The sequence below is a fragment of the Cannabis sativa genome, chromosome X (assembly GCF_029168945.1).
Source record: "Cannabis sativa cultivar Pink pepper isolate KNU-18-1 chromosome X, ASM2916894v1, whole genome shotgun sequence".
Classification (NCBI taxonomy): domain Eukaryota; kingdom Viridiplantae; phylum Streptophyta; class Magnoliopsida; order Rosales; family Cannabaceae; genus Cannabis; species Cannabis sativa.
This window is the reverse complement of record NC_083610.1, coordinates 17,991,644-18,017,170: the sequence shown is the minus strand read 5'-3', so window position 1 is coordinate 18,017,170 and position 25,527 is coordinate 17,991,644. Positions and strand designations below refer to the sequence as shown.

At 32.6% G+C, this 25,527-nt stretch overlaps 2 protein-coding genes across 4 annotated transcripts; both read left to right on the top strand.

Annotated features, from left to right (window-relative positions):
* Positions 1-2,186: 2,186 nt before the first annotated feature.
* LOC115722643 (BTB/POZ domain-containing protein At1g03010) lies at positions 2,187-6,052 on the top strand. Of its 3 annotated transcripts, none has more exons than XM_030651931.2 (4): positions 2,187-2,680; positions 3,847-3,913; positions 4,125-5,321; positions 5,419-6,052. In XM_030651931.2, the coding sequence occupies exons 1-4, from the start codon at positions 2,589-2,591 to the stop codon at positions 5,956-5,958; spliced, it is 1,896 nt and encodes a 631-aa protein (XP_030507791.1). In that variant the 5' UTR covers positions 2,187-2,588; the 3' UTR covers positions 5,959-6,052. The 3 variants fall into 3 exon arrangements, with proteins under 3 accessions (XP_030507791.1, XP_030507929.1, XP_030507858.1); XM_030652069.2 differs by lacking the exon at positions 2,187-2,680 and adding an exon at positions 2,768-3,459; XM_030651998.2 differs by lacking the exon at positions 2,187-2,680 and adding an exon at positions 2,768-3,752.
* A 5,484-nt stretch (positions 6,053-11,536) lies between these two features.
* On the top strand, positions 11,537-13,928 carry LOC115722508 (uncharacterized). The gene is made up of 2 exons (XM_030651833.2): positions 11,537-11,718; positions 13,372-13,928. The coding sequence occupies exons 1-2, from the start codon at positions 11,663-11,665 to the stop codon at positions 13,562-13,564; spliced, it is 249 nt and encodes an 82-aa protein (XP_030507693.1). The 5' UTR covers positions 11,537-11,662; the 3' UTR covers positions 13,565-13,928.
* Positions 13,929-25,527: the final 11,599 nt, after the last annotated feature.

The window sequence follows — 25,527 nt, the reverse complement described above, 5'->3', positions numbered from 1 at the left end:
TATGCTGCATAACAAACCTCAAAGAAATTTTCCAAGTACTAATGAGGTAAATCCTAAGGAAAACTGCAGTGCAATCACTCTAAGGATTGGTAAAGAGTTAGAAGAGCCAGTTAAGAAGCCTATTCCTACACCAAAGATCGAGATTGAGAAAGATGATTTAAAGGAAGACAAGGTTACTGAGAACCTTAAGAAAAAGTAGCCATCGAGTTATGAGCACCACATCAAGATTTCATATCCTTAGCGACTTCAAAAGAAGAAACTTGACAAGCAGTTTTTGAAGTTTCTTAATATTTTCTGGAAGCTTCACATTAACATACCTTTTGCCGAAGCACTTGAACAGATGCCAAGTTATGTAAAGTTTATAAAGGAAATCTTATAAAAAAAAGAGATTGGAAGAAGACTATGAGACTGTATCACTTACTGAGGAGTGTTGTGCTATCTTGTAAAAGAAACTACCCCCAAAGCTTAAAGATTTGGGTAGTTTTGTTGAGATTTATGCCCTAAAAGTAAGTAATTAATAGATAATATATTAGAGAATATATGAAATACAATTATGAGATAAATGATACATTAATTATAATAGTATAATTATTTAAGATCTGAAAATTCCTTATTCATATGGATAAGATACAATATTGTAAGAATGTACAAGAGAATTAAGATTATATGATATGAATAAAACAAGTCGGTAATATAATAAAGTAATGAGAATCTTTAATATGAAACTGCTAAGTACGGTTTACTATACACTACAAGTTATCATTTTTTGAAGATATTTGTTTTAGAATATTATTTTATTATTATTTTGTATTTTGAATTTAACTTAGCTCTAGTTAGAAAAAATATGTATCAAGTTAAAAAATCCTAAGCCCTAGATGTAAACATATATAAAGATTATTAAGTCAATTGTCAAGGGGACTCTCTCTCTTACACACACACACTCTCTCTCTCTCTCTCTCTCTCTCTCTCTCTCTCTCTCTCTCTCTCTCTCTCTCTCTCTCTCTCTCTCTCTCTCTCTCTCTCTGTGGCATTTGCTCTTATTCTAAAAAAACTCACTTAAGGACTGAACTTTTCGAGAACATAACTTTGGAAAACTCTTCTCAAGCATTGAGATCAATAAAACTCTAAGTGGACTAGTCCATTTCCACCGAAAATGGGTGAACTACTATAAAACCTTATGTTTGTCACTGTCAATTTTCTTTTCTACAAATCAATTAATTGGCGGTGAAATTCCCTTACATTTTAATTTTATACACTTGACCCTTTATTTTGTTTTGTGGCAATACCCTCTTTAAGTTCACTTTTGTTTGTAAATTTGAGACACCAGTTGAATTTCACCATTAAATTCTAACTAGATTACCACTTGTATACCTGGGTATACGTGACATGTTTTTATTGGTTTGAGGTTTTAGTGTCATGTGTATACAAGTGTTCACAATGACAATTTCAGTTAATATTTAGCGCTAGAATTTAATTGGCGGTCCAAATTTACAAATAAAAATAAACTTAAGGAGTATTGCCACAAAAAATAAAATAAAATAAAATCAGGAGATTAAGGTAGTTCTGGTCCCAAAGTGGTAGTGCTAAGGTTATGTCTATTTTCATTGTGAAGATGTTCTATGCTTTTGAGAGATTGTATTGGGTTGAAAACTATAAATGACTGAAAAGAATCATAACTTGTTTGGACTATAATGTGTACTCAACCTGTAACATGTAACATGATATTTAAACAAAAAGCACCCTTAATATTGTTCTCTTATTTAATTAAGTATAACAATATATTTATATATATGACACGACAAAGTATAGACTAGAGTAGAGTACCCAAAAAGCAACACATATTGCTAAAGTTTCATCACAAAAAGCAATTAGAAAGCAATGCATGTAAGAGTTTTCTACTTAAATCAATTCCATCTATCTTTATTATTTCTAAACTTTAAATAACACCAACAATCTTAATATAAGAATTAAAACTTATGGACCTGAAATAAACATACATATAAAATTAAGTGTAGTGATGGTCTATGAATATGGTTCTCATTACATCATGTAATCCAACTCACCCTTCCAATCCCCACTTTACACATAATAAGGAATTAAATTAAGCTAATCTTTATTAGTGTAGCTTTCACTAGCCATGATGACACCCCTCAAAAGCACTGCAACTCTTCCCAAATCTTGCAGTATTTTCTCAATCTAAAAACCAAAAACCGTGTGAAAAAACAGAGAGGAGGGTCACTCATTCACTCACTCACTCACTTTGCCTCAACACCTTTCACCGAAAAGTTATAAAATGCAATGTACATTTATTGACTTTATATATATTAACCAATTTATTTTACATTTATAAGCACCTAACTAAAGTAGTGTGCTCCTAAAGTCATTACAAACCCTCCCTTTAAACCCTCCCCTGCATGAGTTCATGAGACTTTCTCTTCACTCCATCCATGGCTTTCTAGGGAAAGAGAGAGAAAGAGAAATCCTGTCAGCAGAATAATGGGACTGAACTGAGAACTGGGTTGTTGTTGTTAGAACAGTTGATTGATGCTATTGGCACTTGTTTCAAAGAAATCTTTTTTGGAGCAGTGATGGGAGTTGTTACTGTTGGTGAGTTGAAGCCAAGCATTTCAGGGAAAAGGTCATTTCGTCCAAGTTCAAGTATAAGGCATGCCACTGAATGGTTATACCTTCTCTCTCAATTTTCCTTCCTTGTTTATTATTAATCTCTTTTTAGGTGTTTCTTTATTTGCATATACTATATAATCAACCCAATTACAAAAGGAAGAAGAAAAAAAAATCAGTACTTCTTTTTCAGATTTGCCATCTTTTTTAACATCCCATGCTCAACTATTTTAAGGTATAAGACAGTTTTGGCAATATTACACATAGAGACTTAGAGAGTCCCACCACCATTTTGATCAGACTTTTGTTTTCTTTTTCATGTGTTTTTGTGGGAGTTGAATTGTCACATTCAAAAGCTTGCAAGTAAATTAGGCCGTGAGATCCCATTTTTGTCAAGGTGTAATTTCCACAATTTCACAACCTCAAGTTTCTCTAGTTTGGTAGGCCCCTTAGATAATTGTTTTCACAATAAAATTGTATATAATTGAAGAATTGAAAACAGCTTGAGCTGATGAAATAATAAAACAACAATTACAACAACGGCACATCAAAAACCTGTGACTTAAGACTTCGACAAATCCACATCCAAACGACAAGAGCACGGGATTTTAAGCTAAGAATCAATGTTTATATTCTATGTTTTCTTGGGTGTCAACGAAAAGACAATTCATGCTTGCCCATCAATTATTTTTGTGTTTTTACCATCTGTAGCTCCATGAATATAGAGATTATAATATTTTATAAAAAGAACTGTATTGTACAGTGAAGCTGTACGATAGTTCACTGAGTATGACAAACCCAATAGCCTTACTTTGAACACAACAACAAACCAGCCATGTAATCTTCTGAACAACCTTTTTTTTTTCTAACCCTTAAAGGAGTTTATCTTTTTTGCTTGAGTCCACTTATTACACAATTATTGTTTAGTTAATGTCCCACCTGACCACCTGGGGTCATTGGTCACATCGTTAAAACTAGGAGGCTCATAATGTCCATATACTTAATCTGCTCAAGCCTTCGAGATAGATAGATTTATTTTGAATGCTTAAGTTTTTTGTGCATAGTGATATGAAAGTCTGTAGGAGGAAGAGCACTTGCAAAGTTTTTGATATGTTAGAAATGAAAAACATGTATGTGTTTGTAGTTTTATGACTTGTTGGATTTTCTTGTCTTTCTGCCATATGACCCCTTAAATCAGTTTCTTAATCTTGGATGTACTTGCAGGCCTATCTCTGATGTTTCCAGTGATATTACTGTTGAAGTAGGAACTTCAAGCTTTCCACTTCACAAGGTGAGGAAAAACATGGTTTTGTTCTGTCTAGAAAATGATTGTTTAGTATTAATCGAACTACTAGCAATGACAGTCTTCTGAAAGTTTGACTTAAATAATATGTTTTGGTTTATGGGATAAGTAAATGATGTCATGAGTTTCTTTTTGTACTTCATGATGAACAAAAGGAATTGTGGTTGAGTTATGGCTTGTGTGTTGTTTTCTCTTGTAGTTCCCTCTTGTTTCTCGAAGTGGAAGGATTCGAAAGTTGTTGTTGGATGCCAAAGATTCTAAAATTTCGAGGATAAATCTTGTTGCTGTTCCTGGAGGACCAGAGGCATTTGAGCTAGCTGCAAGATTTTGCTATGGGATAAATACTGAGATTACAATCTCCAATGTAGCCGTGCTATGTTGTGCAGCTCGTTTTCTGGAAATGACAGAAGACTTCGCCGAGAAAAACTTGGAAGCCCGAGTTGAAGCTTATCTAAGGGAAATTGTTCTCCCCAACATAGCAAACTCGATAGCTGTTCTTCATCGTTGTGAAACTCTCTTACCATTTGCAGAAGAGATCAACTTGGTAAGCAGGCTTATCAATGCGATCGCAAGTAATGCCTGCAAAGAGCAGCTCACCTCAGGTTTGTTGAAACTTGACCATAACTTCCCTACAAAACTTGTCCAAAGTATGGAACCCGAAACTCCTGCTGATTGGTGGGGAAAATCACTTGCAGTACTCAGTCTTGATTTTTTTCAAAGAGTTCTATCTGCTGTGAAATCCAAGGGTCTAAAACAGGACATGATCAGCAAGATTTTGATAAATTATGCTCACAACTCTCTTCAAGGTCTTGTAGCCAGGGATTCACAAATGGTCAAAGGAAGTCTTCTTGATTTGGAATTTCAAAAGAAACAAAGGATCATTGTTGAAGCAATAGTTAACTTACTACCAACTCAGTCAAGGAAGTGTCCAGTTCCAATGGCATTTCTCTCAAGTTTGTTGAAAACAGCTATTTCAGCATCAGCATCTACTTCTTGCAGATCAGATTTAGAAAGAAGGATCGGTCTCCAATTGGATCAGGCGATTCTTGAAGACATCCTCATTCCTGCAAATTCACATGGAAACACTCATAGCACCATCTATGACATAGATACTATTGTGAGGATCTTTTCCATATTCTTGAACCTGGATGAGGATGATGAAGAAGACAATCACTTGAGAGATGAAAGTGAAATGATATATGATTTCGATAGCCCTGGATCTCCAAAACAAAGTTCAATCCTCAAGGTATCAAAGTTGCTTGATAACTATCTAGCAGAAGTTGCATTGGACTCAAACTTAATGCCAACTAAATTCATAGCTCTAGCTGAACTACTTCCAGACCATGCTCGTATTGTGAGTGATGGATTGTATAGAGCTGTAGACATTTTCCTCAAAGTGAGCAACTCTCTATCTCTCATTTTATGTTAATAACTGTTCACTTCATGATTCAATGAAGACTTTGAGCATAAATGTCTGTTCAATCTCTCTACAGGTTCATCCAAACATTAAGGATTCAGAACGCTACCGCCTATGCAAAACCATTGACTGCCAGAAGCTATCTCAAGAAGCCTGCAGTCATGCAGCTCAGAACGAAAGGCTGCCAGTTCAGATGGCAGTTCAAGTGTTATACTTTGAGCAAATAAGGCTAAGAAATGCAATGAATGGAGGTCACAATCAGTTCTTTTTTGGTGCAATGAATGGTCAATATCCTCAGCGTTCAGGCAGCGGTGCAGGGAGTGGAGCCATCTCGCCTAGAGATAACTATGCGTCCGTGAGAAGAGAGAATAGGGAGCTCAAACTAGAAGTTGCTAGAATGAGAATGAGGTTGACTGACTTGGAAAAAGATCATGTTTCAATGAAACAAGAGCTTGTAAAGACTCACCCTGCAAACAAGCTATTCAAATCATTTGCCAGAAAGTTGAGTAAACTCAACAACTTGTTCAGGATTAATAGTATTAAGCCAATTGGGGGCAAGGCAAATTCAGAAACCAGATTCCCATTTCAGAAGCGAAGGCGTCATTCTGTTTCATGACTTTGTGTAAAAGTATCAATAGTTCAAACGAGTGTATAGTAATATTTTATATGTAGTGAGTGAATGTTTCTAATGTCAAGAGTTGATTTGATTATTGGTTTCTATTGTGTAAACGAGATCACTCCCTTTGACTTCTTATTACTCCAAAACTCTCTTTAAGACAGACTTTTTAGGATTGAACAGATATCCATCCTAGTAAAATACAAAATCAACAAAACCCCATTTAAATATTTACTACTACTAGCAATAATAGGCAGATAAGATTAGACCATGATTGATCTTCATGATGATGATGATGCCAATTCCAGATATCTTCAAAGTAAAGGATGAGAACCACATTTCTTTTTTGCCTCAAGAAAGGTGGACATGCTTCATCATAAAACTTGCAAAGAGATAGAATTCATCTATTTTTGCCACAAACATATTACATGCCCTTGGTCTAGTGTTTGTAACACCACAGTTATTTGATATGACTCTTGTCCATAATGCTGTCCCATTTGATGCTTTGAGTTATTTTGGGGTTCATTGTAACTTACCCAACTTGGTATCTATCAATTAAAAAGAGTTGAAATAAAAAAGGAAAACAAGTACACATTATTGAAACACACGCATGCGCAATTAGTTTTGTCAAGAAAAATCATAGTGATGCATAGTGTTACTGTAGTGACTCCACTCACTTATGTCATGGCATGGCTTGGGGAGATATTAGTCATATTGGAAAGATAATTTGGTTTCCAAGAAAGTAAAAAGAAAGATATGAAAGTTTAAGAATCTATAATTAGAATTTATATGTAGTGTTATATTGGAGAGATTGTGTAATTAGATGTAGTAATTGATGCAGAATCTATAATTAGATGTAATAATTGATACACACTATTTGTGATTGTGGAGAAATATTATGCGTGAGGATTATTAATCACTTATGATAAGTCACATGGTGCCGATTTTATTAAATTGTATTGTTAAAAATATTGTATTATGTTTTGTCAAAAGAGTAAATATTGTATTATGCGAACAAACACTGTGTTAACATCACATGAAATTATTGTATTTTTCTTTATATTTCCATAAAATGAACTGGCATGTAACAACAGGGCATAGCATACATTCAAAATTAGATAAAATAATTTTCTTATGAGTCAAAAAAAAAATATCAAAATAGAAATATTATTGGTCTTGTATGAATTGATACCGAGGTTACATATTTTAATTTAATAACAAAATTATAAAAAAATTAGGACTATCTCCAGGATAAGATCTGAAAAAAAAATTTATATTTGGCTCACTATGTACAATTATGCTTCAATGCACTAGAAAATACTATTTTGGACACTGTATTTTTCAAAATTTACTGATTCGACTCTCTATTTTGTTAAATGTCAATTTAGACCATGTATTTTTCAAGATGGTATAAAATAGACCATGAACACAATTTTTGGCATTAATATGTTTACACTAAAACTAGCCCAGATAATGTGGACATCAAAGTTTGACACGTGAAAAAAAGAAAAATATTCATGGAGTTAAGTGTCTTGAGTCATAGCAGTCAACTCTAGGAGGATCCCTAGACCTGCGCCCAGGTTGACTTCAGGGGCTTCAGAATGGATATTTGGATCCCGCTAAGTTATTTTCAAGTCACCATCTTTTAGTATTCTGAACCAACAAGTCTAGAAGACTGCAAGTCCAAAGCTAGAGAATTGAAAAATGTCAAATCGACATCACGAAAGCCAACCTGGGTGCTTAGGGTTTCACATAGCGCCCAAGTTAACATCATGGGCTAGGGTTTTAGTTTTTAGGTCCGTCTTAGTGCATATTGTTCAAATCTCATACTTAGATATGAATAAGACATGTCACAAGCATGTAATAGGCACCAGAATCAAAATTGGAACACTTCCAGTTTGAGGTACCTGGGCACTCGATGTCCAGGTCAACTTGTTGATGCACCCATCACCCAAGTTGATATGTTGTCAACCTAGGACGCTTTCAACTACATTATTGAAGATATTTCTTAAGAATTTCCTTCATTTTCATCCAAAATGAGGAAACAATCGCGTTCGGGAAAGAAATAGATTGACCTGCAGGCCAAAACTGGGACCCAATGCCCTAGTTGACCTTGTGCTAGGTCCCAGTGCCAAGGTTAACTGTGCCATTTCCAACAACAATTCTCACGAAGTCTTTCGGGTATATTCTCCATTTTCATCAATAATTAAGATACATGTGCTTTCAAGAAACAAACAGAGTCATCTGGTGGTCAAAATAGGGCCCCAGCGCCCAGGTTGACATGGGTGTTAGGCCCTGCGCCCAGGTTGACATACAACCTAGTTTGCATGTTTCTGCTCCTTAAACACAAATTTTGCTATGGACATTCTTCTTATTTTGGTCAAAATTAGGGTAAGAGACCACTTTCACAATCGCACATTTCATAAAAGTATCAAAACGAGCCACATGAAGCTCTCTAAAGAACACCTAGCGCCTAGGTTGACATATAGCCTGGTGCGTTGGGTTTTACTTATTCAATTCTAGTTCTGTCTTAAGCATCTAACTATTTTTTTTTTGGTAGTAAACAAGAGCTACGACTTGTGACCATTCAAATTCACACTTTGATATTTCACCTTTTTGGCAAAGTGCAATATCGACAAATTAGCCACTAATCGGGAAGTTTTGAGTCTACCCAATTTTGCAGAATAGTGACATCTCCAAGAACTAATGAACAACTTCACTAGAACTATGACAGTCAGTAGTCCTGTGATCTGTAAGGAGAAATACCGAGTAAGCTGTGCAATCCCACATCGCTTGGGGAAGGTCAAGTGTGATGATTATGAGACTGTATAGGTATGAGACTACACAGTTGAAGAGGACTTAAATGGATTGATTGGTACTGCCTATATCAACAAGGTGTATCTTGTTTTTCGGTAGCCCATCATGAAAGAACTCCACGGTTAAGCGTGCTTGGTGTGAGGTAATTTTAGGATGGGTAACCTCCTTGGAAGTTTTCCCAAGAAGCATGCGAGTGAGGACAAAGCATGCTGGAAACACTCGTGTTGGTCTGTAGGGTCAGTCATCATTCCATGAAGCAGCCAGAGTGACGTACTCGTGTATAAGAGCCATTCATTCCGTGGGTGTAAGGGCCCAATGGAGGCTTGAAGCGGGGACGTTACAAATGGTATCAGAGCCTTGACCCAGCCGGAAGTGTGATCGACGAGGACGTTGGACCCCGTAAGGAGAGTGATTGTGACAGTCAGTAGTCCTGGGATCCGTAATGGGAAATACCGGGTAAGATGTGCAATCCTACATCGCTTGGGGAAGGTCAAGTGTGATGATTCTGAGACTGTGTAAGTATGGGACTACATCGTTGAAGAGGGCTTAAATAGATTGATTGGTACTACCTATATCAACAAGGTGCATCTTATTTTTCGATAGCCCATCACGAAAGAACTTCATGGTTAAGCGAGCTTGGTGTGGGGTAATTTCAGGATGGGTGACCTCCTGGGAAGTTTTCCTAAGAAGCATGCAAGTGAGGACAAAGCACGCTGGAAACACTCGTGTTGGTCTGTAGGGCCAGTCGTAACTCCATGAAGCAGCCAGAGTGACGTACTCGTGTATAAGAGCCATTCATTCCGTGGGTGTAAGGGCCCAATGGAGGCTTGAAGCGGGGACGTTATAAGAACTAAGAAATTGACTAAGTAATATATCACTAAGGCATTAAAAAAATACAAGTCCACCACGATTTCCCACTCATACAACCTCCATGTTAACGTCAGAATGTCAACCTGGGCATTGGTTATTGAACAACCTCCAGTAAAATGACCGTAACTCATTCTATTTTTCTGATTGACGTGATTTCACTTGCATTTGAAAGCTCTTTCAAGACATGTCTCACACTCATATCGTAATTTTAAAGATTTCAATTTGAAATTTTATCCCCAAGTCAGATGCAATTTTTTCTACATATCACTCGGAAATGATCCAACATACACGATTCAAGCTCTGAAAATTGACGATTATCATCTAAAGTCAATTTTAGTCATTAGATCATCATCAATGGTCAAGATTAGCCTTGAATAATTTTTTTTATATTTTTTTTGTATTATTTTATTATTATTTTAATGGACCTCTTTTTCTATAAATAGAGAGCTCCATTAGCTCAATTTTCACATTCTGGAAAGTCTCCATAAGGTCAGAGCATCTCTCTCTAAAAATCTGATCACTTTCCTTAGTCAATTCTCTTATAATTCTTGTGAGAAATAAAAATTTAAAGTAAACGTATGTAATGATTGCATATTTAGACATGAAAATTAGCAGTTTGTTAGTACTTTAATTATTATTTTTATGGTTATATGTGCATTATTATAAAATAAGTCCTATTGTCAGAATTAGACATTAGTGATATAATTTCTCAATTACAGAAATTTTATTGAATTCTTGGTATGCCATGCATGTTAATTATGAATTTTAATATTTTTATTTTATGTTTGGTAACAGTAGAAATTTGATGGTTTGGCAATTAGGGTCACTTTGATATGGTTTAATACCTTATATTTAGCGGGACAAGATGTATGGATAGTTAGAATATTGGGGTTATACAAAGTATTTGATTATGATCATTTTACCCCTAAATTTTAAGATTACTTAAAAAAATAAATATCATCCGAGAATTAATATAATTGTTGTACAACACCGCGCGAAGTACGAACAATAACATTGATATGATTGCATATATAGTTGTTTTACATAACCATAACCATATGGTTAGGATTACTGGTATACAAATTCTTATATGGATAGACTTTTAAACTGTTCTCCAACTTATCAGATTGGACTAGAGGGTGTTCACGTTGCGAGTGATGCGGTTTTTGACCATTTTTATTATAGAACGTGTTCTTTTTATATTTATGTCTCAATATTTTTTGAAATTGATCCCCATTTTTTTTATTAAAAAAAGGTTATAACAGTGACTTTTCCGACAATTTTTTCCACAACGGTAACTTTTTTGGTAATTTTTTCGGCACTGACGATTTTTTTGGCGAAACTTATTATTACAAGTTTTATTAAATTTATTTATTATTTTTTTTTATATTTTAAAATTTAATTATTTTTTAATCTCATATTTTTTTACATTTTTTATTTATGCCATATAAAAGTAAACAAATTAATGAAAAAACCTCTATATTCATTGCTTGAAAAAAAAAAGCATACAAATACAATAATAGCAAGGCTTTCTTTGGTGGGCCTTTCATCATATTGGGATTATTTCACAAATACACAAAAATAATAAAAAAATTACAAAAATACAGTTTTACAGAATTTTAAACATTTTTATGATGTTTTTGATTTTATTTACAGAAAATACAGTCTTTTTATGTTGTACTCTTGTTAATCTGTTGTTGATTTTTTATTATCTGCGTATTATTTTTTGTTGTTATTTTAGTGTTATTTGGATATTATTTTTATGTAGTTTTTTTTTTTAATTATTTTTATGAAAATCGTAAAAATGTAAAAAAATTCGATAAACGTAAAAATGTAATTGTTTTACTAAAAATAAAAATAATAATAGTGCATGATATAATTATCTCATACAATAGCCTCTTTTCCTTTTCTTCTCAAGTTCTTAACTGTGATCAAGTGTTGATTAAGAAGGGAGAAGCCGTACACCTCTTCTTCTGTGGATAAAAGAACCAAAACGTTGTCGTACTACGAAGAAGAAATGCTTAGGCCTTCTATTGGACTCGGAAACCTCTTCTCCTTCTCCAAGCTCTTTCGGTACGGTACTTCACTCTTTTTTCCTTTACAATTATAACAATATCTCTATTAGGGCCTCATTCGTATGGATTCCAATGTCTAAATTACTCAGCTGACTCTTCAATGTCGGTTTATGGGTTTTGCTTGTAGAGGTGATCAAAATTTAGTCAGGAACATAGAATTCAAACACCTAGGGTTCATTTCAGACCTTCATGCAATTTGTAGAACTGAATTGGGTTAAATTTGGGCAATGTATAAGTAATTAGCCTGCTCTTAATAACATTTTTATTTGTTGGGGGTGGAGGGGGTCGAATCTGATCCATCCCCTTTGAGTGAAATTATCATGCAGAAGAAGATCTGGGTAACTCCATTTTGGGTCGGATTGGATTTGGATCAATAGATTTGTGTTCTTTTATGAGTTTAATTTATTTCATCAAAATATGATTTCTTGTTCACTATTCTTTTGATAAGCAGTTTTGCCACATTTGTGTGATGAGTAATATGGAAATGAGATTGATTGCAACCCTGATTTTCTTTTCATTCACTTGGGGTTGTGCTCCCCTTTTCTTGATTGATCTTGACCTCCTTATCCGTACCCCTCCTCAACCTACCAATAGGCTGGCTGATTCATACCTACAGCTTGTGACAACTTTGCTCAATTATCTATGTTCTTATCTAGAAGTAGAAGTGGCTCCTAGAGCTTTACCTATCATTTCAAGTGTTGTTTGATTGAAGCATTTGAGTTTAGCAACAATTTTGGATCCAGAAAAGATCAACACAAATTAATCATTCACTACAATATAAGGTTACATTTGGTTGGAGGTAATGACATTGAATGGAATGGAAAAGAATCAATTTTCGTTTCATTCTTTTGTTTGGTTGCATTTTAAAGTATTGGAATATCATTCCAGTAAAATGGTTTTTCTACCATTTTGGTGGTTGACTATTCTATCTTGAGATAAAGGGAAAGACCATTTGCAAGATGATAAAAAATTTTTTTATCAATTTTTTTAACCTCAAAAAGTGGTAGTTGAGTAGAGATTCACAATATGAAATCCTTTTAAGAAGAGGAATATGAAATGGGGTCTAACCTCTTCAGTTTAGTAAAGTGGCTTTCAAAGCTTGTTCTACTTCGGAGGTAATCTCAGACCAGAAATGTATTCTACATCACCAAATAGGAGAAACGTCTGGTTTTGTTTTTGTCCATTGCATGCTCTTAATTGCATCTGTATTTTTCTTGTTATTCATGGACAAGGGATATTATATTGTCCATTTGAATGTGGTGATTTAATTAGTATGCACTCACCAATACCATGTTTCAATTGGCATATTTCCCAAACTGAGCAATTCTTTTCCCTTGATGCATTTCATTGAATTTTTAGTAGAGATTGTATACTTTTGTTGTAATAATGAGTTTATTGGACTCCTTTCATATTGAATTTTCTAGCTTAGATCAATAATATGATGACATGAGGAGGCCAATCTTGTTTATAGTTATAGAATCAATGGAAGCTTCCATGTATGTATACTAGATGCTTATGTTATGAATAAGAGAGAGTAAGTTTGGGCAGGTCTCAAGAATGTTCAGTTATGCTTTTAATGTCTTCACTTTACTTGTGTTTGTCTTTCAAATACTTAGAGAAAACTATTTTGGCCCTTCTTCTTATCTCACAGTCAGCTGGAGCAAGAGATGGAAACCGTGGTAAATGTGTTGCAGCCTGGACCTTTAGGAATCATAGAGCACAAGTTCTCTGGTGAAGAGATTCGCGAGGCAAGTGCTACGGTTCATAGAGCTGTAGAGAATTGGCGACGAAATGCAAAACTGGAACCAACAGCTCACATCTTAAACGATTACATTAAGAAATGAAGGGAAGATATTAGCTAAAACCATTTTCCATTGATGGCTCAAGATTCTTATGTTTTTGTCGGAGGATGTTGAAGAACTTGGTGCCTTCGTTTAACTTTTGTACATTAACGAGTTTGATTGCTGTTGTCTTTTATATTTTTTTTTTCTATATATCACTACCCCCTATTTTACAAGATAATGTTTGTATATTCTCTCTTTTTCTCAAATTCACCGTCATTTGTTCCTTGTGTTCTGTCCTTATTTATAGAGTTTAGAGTCATCGTTATTCCATTGGAGTCTTATCACTGAAACTATTCGTGAAACGTGGACAATTCCCACATTTTATATTTAGATTACATGAGATAATAATAAATAATTGCTATAACCTTTCATTGTCTTTATTTATAAACGGTCATGTTGACTATGCTTCATCTTGCAATACAAACAGTTCTCTTAGGTTGCTTTATTATGAAGGTAGCTTTTTGCAAGGCAATGAGATGAATATATTCGGAGTATTTCTCATAGTCTTTCAACATACTCGTGAGTATGTTGGTCAATAAGCTGCAAACTCTTAAAATAATTCATTATCTACTCTTTCTAATTACTGTTGTTCTGTTGTGTATCCTGTGTATTCCGAGATAGAACTTCTACGTTAGTTTTTCATCTCACTAATCTCATAAAATGGTAGTTATTATTCACGACTCACCCTTATCTTTGAAAGGTTAAGTTCGAATATTTCTACTAATTGTATTCGAGGCAAGTTTATTGAATGCATTTATTGCTTTATAACACGAGTTAGTTTATTTTCCATCTTCTTAATACGTGTCATAACTATATTAATTGTTCAAAATATGAGTATAATAATTGCCCCTCAAAAAGTATTTTTTTAGAATTAAAAAAGACTTTTTAATTAATAGAGGGTATGATCGTATTTTTCCTTTTTAAAAGAAAATGTGTGCTTCATTTTGGCAATTCAGTATTTCGAGAAAAATATCATTTCAACATTTATTAATCTGACCCTTCTTTTTCTAATAGTTTCCATCTATTCGATCAGTCATCATTACAATCGAACGGTTTCCATTTTTTTTGAATGGAAAATAGCAACTTCTATTAATTAAAGGTCCTTCAAAAATAAGGACAATGAATTAGCAGGAACATACTCCTTACTAATCACACATCAGCTTTTAAATAAGAGTCCTTACCTAAGAAGTGGGCCACTTTATTCACAATTCGCTTAACAAAATGAATTGAAACATTAAACAATTCTGATAACAAAAGTTTTGATTTGTGGATTAAAATGCCGTATGGAGAAATATACGAACTTTACTCTTTATAACATGCACCACGTTGACACAATCAGTTTCCACCATCACGTTTGACCATCCATGAGCTTTTATCCAACTTAAGGCCTCTTTCATACCGACCGCCTCAACAAATTTTGGATTAATAACTCCTGGTTTAAAAGAATGAAAAGCCTCAATAAAAGATCTATCATGATCTCGAGCAACGCATCTGAATCCATAACTATTAGATTGACTGAAGATGGCACCATCTACATTAACTTTGATCATGTTTAAGCTTGGTTTAGTCCATTGCTCATCTTTCACTCTAACTAGTCATAAGTTTTTCCATTTTATTACACAATGATTTAGAGAGTAAGAAGACATTCATAGCATAGCTAGGTAGGGATTGCACAACAGATTTTATCATTGTTTCCTTCCCAGCTCCAAATAATAATTTGCCATCCCAACTGTTTATTCTTTTTTGTATCTTGTCTTGGAGATAGCCAAGGATCACATTCTTTTTTCTGTTAAGGGTACTTGGCAGATTAAGGTACTTGTTGTTCTCATTAGCTAGTTAAATACCTAGGTCAGAGTAGATTTGAGATCTTGTGGCTGAGAGAACATTGCTGCTGAAAAAAGCCGAGAATTTGCTGAAGTTGATTTGTTAACCTGAGGCTAATTCAAACTTAGACAACAACTCTTTTACTTTGATGATTTTTGGCTGGTTTGCACGAAAATAAAGGTAGCTGTCACTAGCAAATCACATATGGGAGACAATTGGAGCGCCCCTAGCCACATGACATCCATGAATCCAGCCATGTTGCTCATATTTCTTGATCAAACCCGAGAGTCCTTCAGCACAGACAAGGAAGAGGTAAGGAGACAGTGGGTCTCCTTGCCGAATGTCACGATAAGAATTAAAAAAAGTCAGTTCCATGCACACCGCAAATGACTTTGTAGCTGGCTGTTGAGAGACATTGTCTGATAAGAGCCACGAATCGATCATTGAAGCCCATCTTAATCATCATGGCACAAAAATATGACCATTCGACACAGTCAAAAGCTTTACTTAGGTCCATTTTAAGAGCCATAACACCACCTGTACCCTCTTGTTTCCTTTTTAAATAGTGGAGAACTTCAAGGGAAACAATGATACTATTGTGATCAAGCGACTAGGAATGAATGCACTTTGGAATTCTGAAATAACATTACTCATAATAGGCTTCATCCTATTAGCCAACATTTTAGAGATGATCTTATATAGGACATTACATAAAGAAATATGCCTTAATTCATGCATAACATCATGTTGCTTTTTCTTGGGGATAAACACAATGTGAGTATCATTTAGTCTAGGAGCAATTAAACTAGTATTAAAAAATTTACGAACTGTATTGAAAACATCACCTCCAATAATATGCCAATATTTCTAGTAAAATGCAGGGCTCATTCCATCTGGGCCTAGGGATTTATCCGGGTGCATTTGGAGAACAACAGCTTTAGCTTCTTCATCTGTGACAGGTGAAAGCAAATAGTTATTCTGGTCAGCTGTAATAGTTGAGTGGATGCAGCTCAATACCTCATCATAGGATCAACTAGAAGATGAGAAGAGCTGCTTGAAATAATCTTGTATCATATTAGCCAGAACAGAATCCCAATCAACATCTTGGCCATTGTCATTTTTTAGGCTGAGAATTTGGTTGACTTGTCTACGTGTAGAAGCTGCTTTATGGAAGAATTTTCTATTCTTGTCACCTGAGACAAGCCACATCTGTTACTCTATCAAAGGTTATAAGGTTAGCATTTTCCCCTATTTCGCCATTAACGTTTTGAAGAGCTTCGAAGGAATTCAAATTCTAACTTTTTTTCTCTCTAAAATTACATGCCTTCTTTATCTCTCACATATTTCTTTTGAGTTTTTGCCAATTTTTTCTCTCAATCCCAGAATTGTCAAGGATCAAACCTTCAGTTTCAGAAGTTGTCAGGAGGGGATTCTTAAAGACCCTTCTCTCAGCAAACCAGTAAGTGTATTCCCACCATTGTTCTTTTGACTATTCTGTTCTTATTGTTTTCCATATATTTTTGTATCGTCCATTACTTGAGTGAGATTATCTTTATATGGGGTTTTTTTTTTAGCAATTTAGGGTTAGAAATTTAGGACTACATGGTTCACAATTTCTGAGTTTATATGTTCTGCATTTCTAGAGTTTTGAGACATTTTTCTTGTAATCAAGAAAATGTCCCATTCTGATCAAGTTTATGAACACCCAGACCTCGTGAAATCTGATTATCCCCAATTTTGAGCCAATGTTTTTAAATCTCAGACCTATAAACCTCAATCCACACTTGAGATTAATGACGACAAAATTAAAAAACACTTCCTTAGGGCTAGTGAAGAAGAAACATCATCTTGCTATTGGTGATATATAGATGAAATCATTGAGGGTAAACGTCGTTATCTGCGAGAAGTAGCCTGGCTTGAATTACCCAATTTAATGGCAATCCCCTTAGCAAGACCATTATTTTTACCTCAAGTCACTGCTGCTTTTGCAATAGGTGATCTTGAATTTGAAATTATGGCTCCTAAAGCTCCAAAGTCTAAGACACCCCAAAATCCAAATGTTACATTCGAGGCAGAGCTAAGTGAATCTAAGGTCAGATCGATTGCTCCCTACGTGGGTTAATTTCTGAGGTCTTATGGCATTAAAAATGAAAAAGGATGTCGCATATGCTCTATCATGCTTGGTGAGTTTAGTTGCTCCCTCCAACCTTCCTATTGAATGATGAAGGCTATAGTACCAGCGACTCTTCAAGGATAGGAGCTTGGAGTGTCGAGCATGTTAAGGCAGGAGCTGCCCTTCCCCATAGGCAATACTTCAAGGACTTTTGTAATTACCTTGGGATTGCACCCTTTCAACTAGTTCCTGACTCTTATAGGATCTTCTCATTTTGAAGTTGCTTTACCACATTTTGGGATGGGAATTCCCAACCCCTTTAGAGATTACTTACTTCTACTCTATCAAAGCATGTCATGCGAGAAAGAATTGCTCATACGACTTCTATTACTTGGGCACCCATTCCAATGATTAAAAATCATTGTTAGACTTCCCAATAAGGAGTTGAAGGATGATTTCATTTGGACGATAGGACTCCACCCAGTAAACACTACCCAATTCAGAATTTTACGTAAGTATCCATTAGTCCCAAAATTTTAGTTTTGAGTTTTAGAATTTTTATGATTGGATATTTTTACTAATTCTCTGCTTTTCCATCTCTTATTTTAGCTGCTACAAAGAGACTAATTTCAACACCAGTAGTTCAATGGCGGCATAAAATCCTGGTAAATCTGCCTTATAGCTTGCGAGCTTGCTCCATGATAACAATTTGAAATCTTGTGGCCTTCTTTGCAAAAGACCAGTAGACCATGGATTTTAAGGACCCTAAGTATTCTACTTGGCAGCAAATACAAGTGCCTAAAGAAGAAGAGACAGCGACTACGTCATCTGCACCCACTTAAAAATGTATCCACTCAGGAAGCCGTTGAGGTTGAAAAAGAGGCTCCCCGAGGTAACACTTCTTGATTTTATAGATGGTCTCCTACTGTCCTTAGGACCGATCCAACAACATAAAATTTGAAGATATTCAATACAAATTTCGGACCCCTGTATTTTAGAAAAGTTACTAATTTGATCATCTACTTTGTTAAATGACAAAATTGGCTCTGTATTTGCCAAAATTATACAAATAGGACCATGGACTGATTTTTTGTTAAAATAGAGCTTAATAATAATCTGATCTAGAAATGTTATGACAAAACTGATTACATATACTGTATCTATTTGTGTTAGAAATTATCTTAAAGTTGGTTATATTAACACTAAAATGGTTGAAAATTGAGCTCATGGTCCTATTTTTACTATTTTGGAAAATATATGGTCTATTTTGTCATTTAACTAAACAGAGGGTCTAATTGGTAACTTTTACAAAACATAATGACCAAAATAGTATTTACCCTTATTTTGTTTGGTTTCATATTAAAGTATTGGAATGTCATTCCAATAGAATGATCTTTCCACTATTTTGGTTGAATGACTATTCTATTTTGAAATGGAAGGAAAGACCATTCCAATGCATGATGAGAAAAAATTTAATAATTTTTTTTATCATTTTTTCTTCCATTTTAAATTTGATTCATTCCTATTCCTATTTCAATTCCCATTCATATTCTTATATTTTTATTTCTCCTAACTAAACACCACCTAATTATGTTTTTTTATAATTGACCATATAAATTTAATTTGACTAGGTTTTATAAAATTGTTTAATTTTCTTTTTTTTTAGTGGAGGAGGGAATTTAAATTTGGGACTTAAAGAAGAAGTGTGAAACTACTAAAACACATGCCTATAAACACAAAATTACTTAATTTTAAGAATGGTTTGTGAAGTTCTTTTAGTTGAATGTTTTTGCTATTACCTATTAATATATGTTTCTAGCAAAAAAAAAAAACCTATTAATTTATGTATATAGTGGATCAAATTAAGCACTTATAAAAGTATTCACCTGAATTATAATTCAATATAATACGTTGACTTACATTACACATATAAATACTCTACAACTACTCAAAAAGTGTGTTTTTATGTGATATTTGTGTACCAATATCATATCAAATTTCATGATCATGCAATTTAAAATTCCCACGATTAGTTGTTCAGATTATGAAAAGGTATAGCATCGATCTTATACATGATTTGTTTTCTCTTTTTCTTTTTCGTTTCCATAGGTATATGTTTAAATATATATATATATTCACTATTCCTTTTTGGTTGTCACAATTCCCATGTAAGCATCTATGCAATGTTTTAGCATCAATACTCCTTGCTTAACTGTATATTGGTTCCATCAAAGCATCAAATATATCTACACTTACTTTTTAGGGATAAGTAGACACAGGGCCGGCCCTGAAATGTAGTGGGCTATAGGGTAAAAATTATTTTTTGGGCCCTTATTTAGAAAAAAAATGGTATTTTTCAAAATCAGCAAAAAAATTGTGTAATTTTAAAAGGACAAAATTTTTTTTTGGGCCCCTGGACTAAGTGGGCCCTAGGCACAGGCCTAGCCCGCCTATGCCCAGGGCCGGCCCTGAGTAGACAGTATTCCCAGAATTTACATTATTTAAATTAATATTTATTATATTTCCTCAATAATAGTTATTAAGTAGTAAGTGTAGTCAAAATAACCAAATTATAGCTCTACTTTGGACTAATGTTTGGTGATTCTTAGCCATTCAATGAAGTATTAATATCTTATAAAAAAATGTTTACAGAAAATAGCCAAAACATACAATTTTTTTTTTTTCTTTTTACACAAATTTGATCAATTCGGAATCCACTTAAAAATGTATTAAATCATCTATTTTTTATTTTTATTTATTTTTATGTGTGATGTGATTCAGCAGCTACTTGGACAAATTGGTTTCTGTTATGTGTAGTCCTACTGTGTTAGAGTGCAATAAATAGCAGCCTAACATCATAGTTCATTTGTGTAATGAACTTCTAAATATAATCTGAGAGAGTTGGAGGGATGTTTAAGAGAGCATTGTGTATTTGATCAATATTGCCAGTGAGTTGATTTGTAATTGTGTTAGAATAAACTTGTAATAACCACATAATTAGACTTAAAAAAAAGGTTTTTTTTTTTTTTCTTTTTTTTTTCAATTTAACCAAAAAAATAACAATATTACAGAAATATTTCTAGCTGGCCAAATAAACAAATATACAACCCAAATAAAAAAAAAATTACACAAATACCACTTACACACACCTTCAACCTAGGATCATTGCTTCCTGGGCAACTATCGCGACTATCGCGCAACCATCGCACAGCTACGTAACAACCCAACGCAACCGAAACAAAAATTTAACTAGAAAGAGAACCTCTATTAATTCTGGCGACTTTACCTAAGAAGACGACCAAAATCAATCAAAACAAGGGCTGTTTTGAATTCATAAAAAAAAAGTGTAGAAAAACTACTACGAAACTAAAATTCAATCGAAAATCCAGTTTAATTTGCATAAAACTAATGTACTGACTTCTATTTTTAGATCCATGAAAGGTAGATTTCAAGTATAATCCAAAAAAAATACATCAATATTATAGTAAAATGTTTATCCTGGTATATTTTTGTTGTTTTCTAAATTTCTAATGGTGAATTTGTTCAAAGAGACATGTAGATAGAGTTATATACGTGAAAACATTGTTCTGATTTTTAATGTTTCACAATAGTTGCATGAACATTTTGCTAACAGTTATTTCGTCTGATTGAAACCTTCGTCTGATGCAACCTTCGGCCAACCACCCAGAAACTTTCGTCTGATTGAAACCTTCGTCTGATGCAACCTTTGGCCAACCACCTAGTAACCACCATGCAACTATCATCTGATTGAAACTTTCGTCTGATGCAACCACCGCGCAACCACGCACCAACCACCCTGCAACTATCGTCTGATTGTGTAAGTGATAGTGTAAGTGGTATTTTGGTAATTAAAATCACATAAAAAGTATAAATGTTGTCTTTATCTTATGGAGGTATTTTTATTAATAAAATGTCAATTTATATTTTCTATGTATTAATTCCTAAAAATTAGTTGAGTATTATTAATTTAATTCATTATTTTCAATTATATATATATTAGCAACAAAAAAGGTCCTATTGTCAGAAAAAGCATTAGTATTATAATTTTTCGTTTATAGAGATTTTATTAGATTTTAGGTGTGCTATGCACGTCATTTATAAATTTAGCATTTTTACGTTTTATGTCTGGAAATTGTGAAAATCAACGCTTTGATCATGTATGTCCCTTAGATACGATTTAGTATTGTAAAATTAGCGAGACAAAATTTATGGATAGTTTGAATATTGGGTTGAAGGAAGGGCATTTTTGTAAAATGCCACTCAAGTTCAAATATTTATCCTTAGTGAATTGATGTGTTTTGAGGATAAAATTCATATTTATTATTAGATTTATTAAGTAACTAGGAAACAAAGCCGCGCTTCGCGCGGTTTTGAAAAATTTAAAGAAAATTATATATATATTTACATTCAAAAATATATTAATTTCATATTTATTTATTAGTTTAATATTTAAAAATATATGTAATATGAGTGAAGAATTTTTCATTTTAGTAATTTTTCATTTTTCATATAATATAATATTTTTGAAACTCATTTTATATTTATATATATACACATGTATTAAATCATCACTTATAGTATAATTGTTCATCAATTAATTATTATTTGTTTTTAATTTGTTTTATATTTTTTATAATCCTTATATAGAAAATATATGCGGAACAATAAATACCACAACTATTTTTATTTTTTATTTTTGTGTCATATGATTATTACAAAAAATAAATTAAAAGACAGCAACAATAATGTGATAGAGTTCATAACATAAAAAATTATTTTTTTTTAACAAAAATATATATGAAACTCTCACACTTTTTTTAAAACTAAAATAAAATATTACTTAGACTTATTTGAGCTTTCTTATTTTATATATAAATATATAGATTTTATCAACTCAACTAATATTATAAATATTTATAAAAAATATTAAATTATTTATATTAGTGTATATACTTTAGACCAAACATCAATAAAATTATACAAAAAAACACAAATGCATGTACATATATATAGGAAAAAAAATAGAATACAGTGATAAATGAAATGTCATCCCAACACTCAAGAGGTGTAACTAAAATTGTATTATAATTATTATCATTAAAAAGATATTGATGATTATTAAAAACCGTATGATTATTGCTTTTAGAATATCATAGGTTATTTTTTATTCTTTATGATTTTAGAAATTGTATTTAATATATATTTTTTTTATTAATTATTATGGTGATATATTAATACTATTTATAATTCTCGTTATTATTTTTTTTCCTTCAATTATTAATATGTATACACACTTTTATATAGAATATGTAAAGACATATATCTATATGTTAAGGTTTTTATAACTGATTGTCATATTTATTATTATAAGATATAATTGAATATTAATTATAATTGTGGTTATTGTTAGGATAATATATAGATTAAGAGTATAAATTACGAAAAATTAAAAAATTGCAAAGAAAGAAAGATAGGCTGCCACTTAAGAGTTTATATATTGATTTGTAAAATAATTTATATTAATGCATATTATAGGTATTACATAACAATAGAATTTTTCTAATTTTATAGAAACATTAACATATATAGAGGTATATATAATAGGTATGAGATTAGTTATTAAGAAAATATGATATATAATAATAATAATAATAATAATAATAGTGGGAGTTATAACAAATGAAAGGTCACATTGATAATGAATGATAATTAATTAAAAAAATACTAATACAAACATTAAATTTTAGAATTAAATTATAATTAATTAATAATTAATAATCTTTCATTAGTAATAACATAAAAAAATAGAAAAAAAAAAAAATTAAATAAATTCAAAATAATGAAAAAAAAAAAAAGAACATAGAAATAATGCAGGGAGAATGCCACAAAAATCTATAAGTAGCTTCCAAGAGTCTCAAAGCCTACGACAGTTGAAAAAAAATAATATTAGTACTAAACAATGCAATATGATTAAATATAGAGAGAGAATTAAGAAGGTAATTACATCAAAATATTTTTTATAAGAAATTAAAAACAATTAAACATATACACACTGCAAACATATACACACTGCACACAATCTCAAAATTTTTGTCTAAAAAAAGGAATAATAATAATATTAGAGACAATGATAATAGCATAAGTATACAAACCATATCATCCTTACAAACCATCTTTGTCTCATCTATCATCCCAACCCACTCTGTGAACCTACAAAACAATAACCCATAATGTTGAATCATAAGGTCAAGTTCATTTAATTTTAATTATGAGATTGAAAACATATATTGATCAAACAAATCCTAATGAAAACAAATGATAGATCATAGAACACAATATAAGTTAGGAAAAATAATGAAACTAACAGAAGAAATTAAGAAAGGACTTACATGGAGATGTTGGTGGGAGGTGATGATGATGAAGAAAAAGAAAGAGCTTCAAATGCAGAAATAACCTCACACGTCGGTAGAGCCATCCTCTATAGTGATGATGTTGGTGAACAATGGGCTATATATGGTGATTTTGGACAATGAATTCTAAAGATTAGGAAGTTTCAGTTATGGAATGAAAGAAAACCGTAGGAGAATTTTTAGGAGAATTAGTTGGGAAGTAATGCGTTACAATTAGTGACAAAATTAAATGAGAGATTTAAAAAGTTAGAGCCAATTAAATGAGAAAAATAGAATAAAAATCTAATTAAATCACAAAAATTGAGATAATTAGGATTAGCAAAAAAAAGCTTATAAACTTGCCACTTCACCACTCTTTAAACATTCCTTTATATATATATATTGATTAATTGTCATTATCCCTTAAAAAAATCAAAATAACATCTCTCTCTCCTAAACCTCTCTTATTCTCGGCCACAAAAAAAATCAAACATGCTAAGCTGAACCCAATTCATTTTTAGAGTAATTCTTTAAGGTGGAGTTTGGTTGGGAGGAATGTAAATATAGGAATGAAAATGTGAATAGGAATGGAATGAAATAAAATTTAAAATGCATAAAAAAATTGATAAAAAAATTATTAATTTTTCTCATCATGTATTGGAATGGTCTTTCCTTCCATTTCAAAATGGAATTGTCATTCCACCAAAATGGTGGAAAGGTCATTCCAACACTTTAATATGCAACCAAACAAAAGAATGAAATGAAGATTGTTTCTTTTTCTTTCTATTCCATTTCATTACCTCTAACCAAACGCCACGTAAGTTTGTAGCAAGGGTCTCAGCTAGGCTTTCATGAGAATTGAATTCAAGGATCAAGGTAATCCTAGAAACTTTTTTTTTTTTTTTTATCTTTATTAGTTTTGAAGTTAAAGTTAGTTTTTATTTGATTTCTGAGAATTCAGCTCTGTCTGAGTTTGGTGAGGTTAAAATTAGTTGTGGAAGTTGTTTTATGTAGTTCTTGGTTGATTTGAGAGGGTTTTAGTTGCTATTGGGCTTGGAATAGAGTTTTGAGTTTTGAAAACTCAAGGCTTGGTCTCTAGTGGTGGATTTTGATTCAGAGAGTTTTTGTTTCGTTTGTTTGTTGGGTTTTGTTCGTTATACCTTTATTAGGTATTCTAGAAAGTTTGGTTGAATTTGGGAAAGTTTTGTGAAAACTGCAGAGAAAAATGGTTCACTGTTTTCTCAGAAAAGGTGGACCGATTTTTTTAGCAGAGTCCCAGAAAATAGTTAACCGTTCGGGGTTTTGGCTCATCGATTTTCTTAAATTCTGGAGCTTAGGTTTTTACGTTTTATTGATATTTAAGATTTTTCCACGCTATCTATTGATAAGAAAAATTTTTAATTTTGAGTTTAAGTCCCCGAAAGTGAGTTAGCAAGTCACTTACCAGTTTTACGTACATTGTGACTTAGGGCCTTTAAATTGTTGAACAGTAGTTTCCATTCAGAATAACTGGCACACTTGAATTCGGAATCAATTAATGTAATATTAGTATAATAGTTGCATATATGTATACATATTTAGCGTGCATGTTAGTTGCCATCAGGATAACATATGAG

Bases quoted from the DNA above. Each gene is read 5' to 3' on its own strand.
- LOC115722643 (XM_030651931.2), top strand. From the start codon at position 2,589: ATGGGAGTTGTTACTGTTGGTGAGTTGAAGCCAAGCATTTCAGGGAAA. The intron at 2,681-3,846 runs GTTATACCTTCT...ATGTACTTGCAG, and splicing joins ATAAGGCATGCCACTGAATG to GCCTATCTCTGATGTTTCCA. The intron at 5,322-5,418 runs GTGAGCAACTCT...ATCTCTCTACAG, and splicing joins CTGTAGACATTTTCCTCAAA to GTTCATCCAAACATTAAGGA.
- LOC115722508 (XM_030651833.2), top strand. From the start codon at position 11,663: ATGCTTAGGCCTTCTATTGGACTCGGAAACCTCTTCTCCTTCTCCAAG. The intron at 11,719-13,371 runs GTACGGTACTTC...CTTATCTCACAG, and splicing joins TCCTTCTCCAAGCTCTTTCG to TCAGCTGGAGCAAGAGATGG.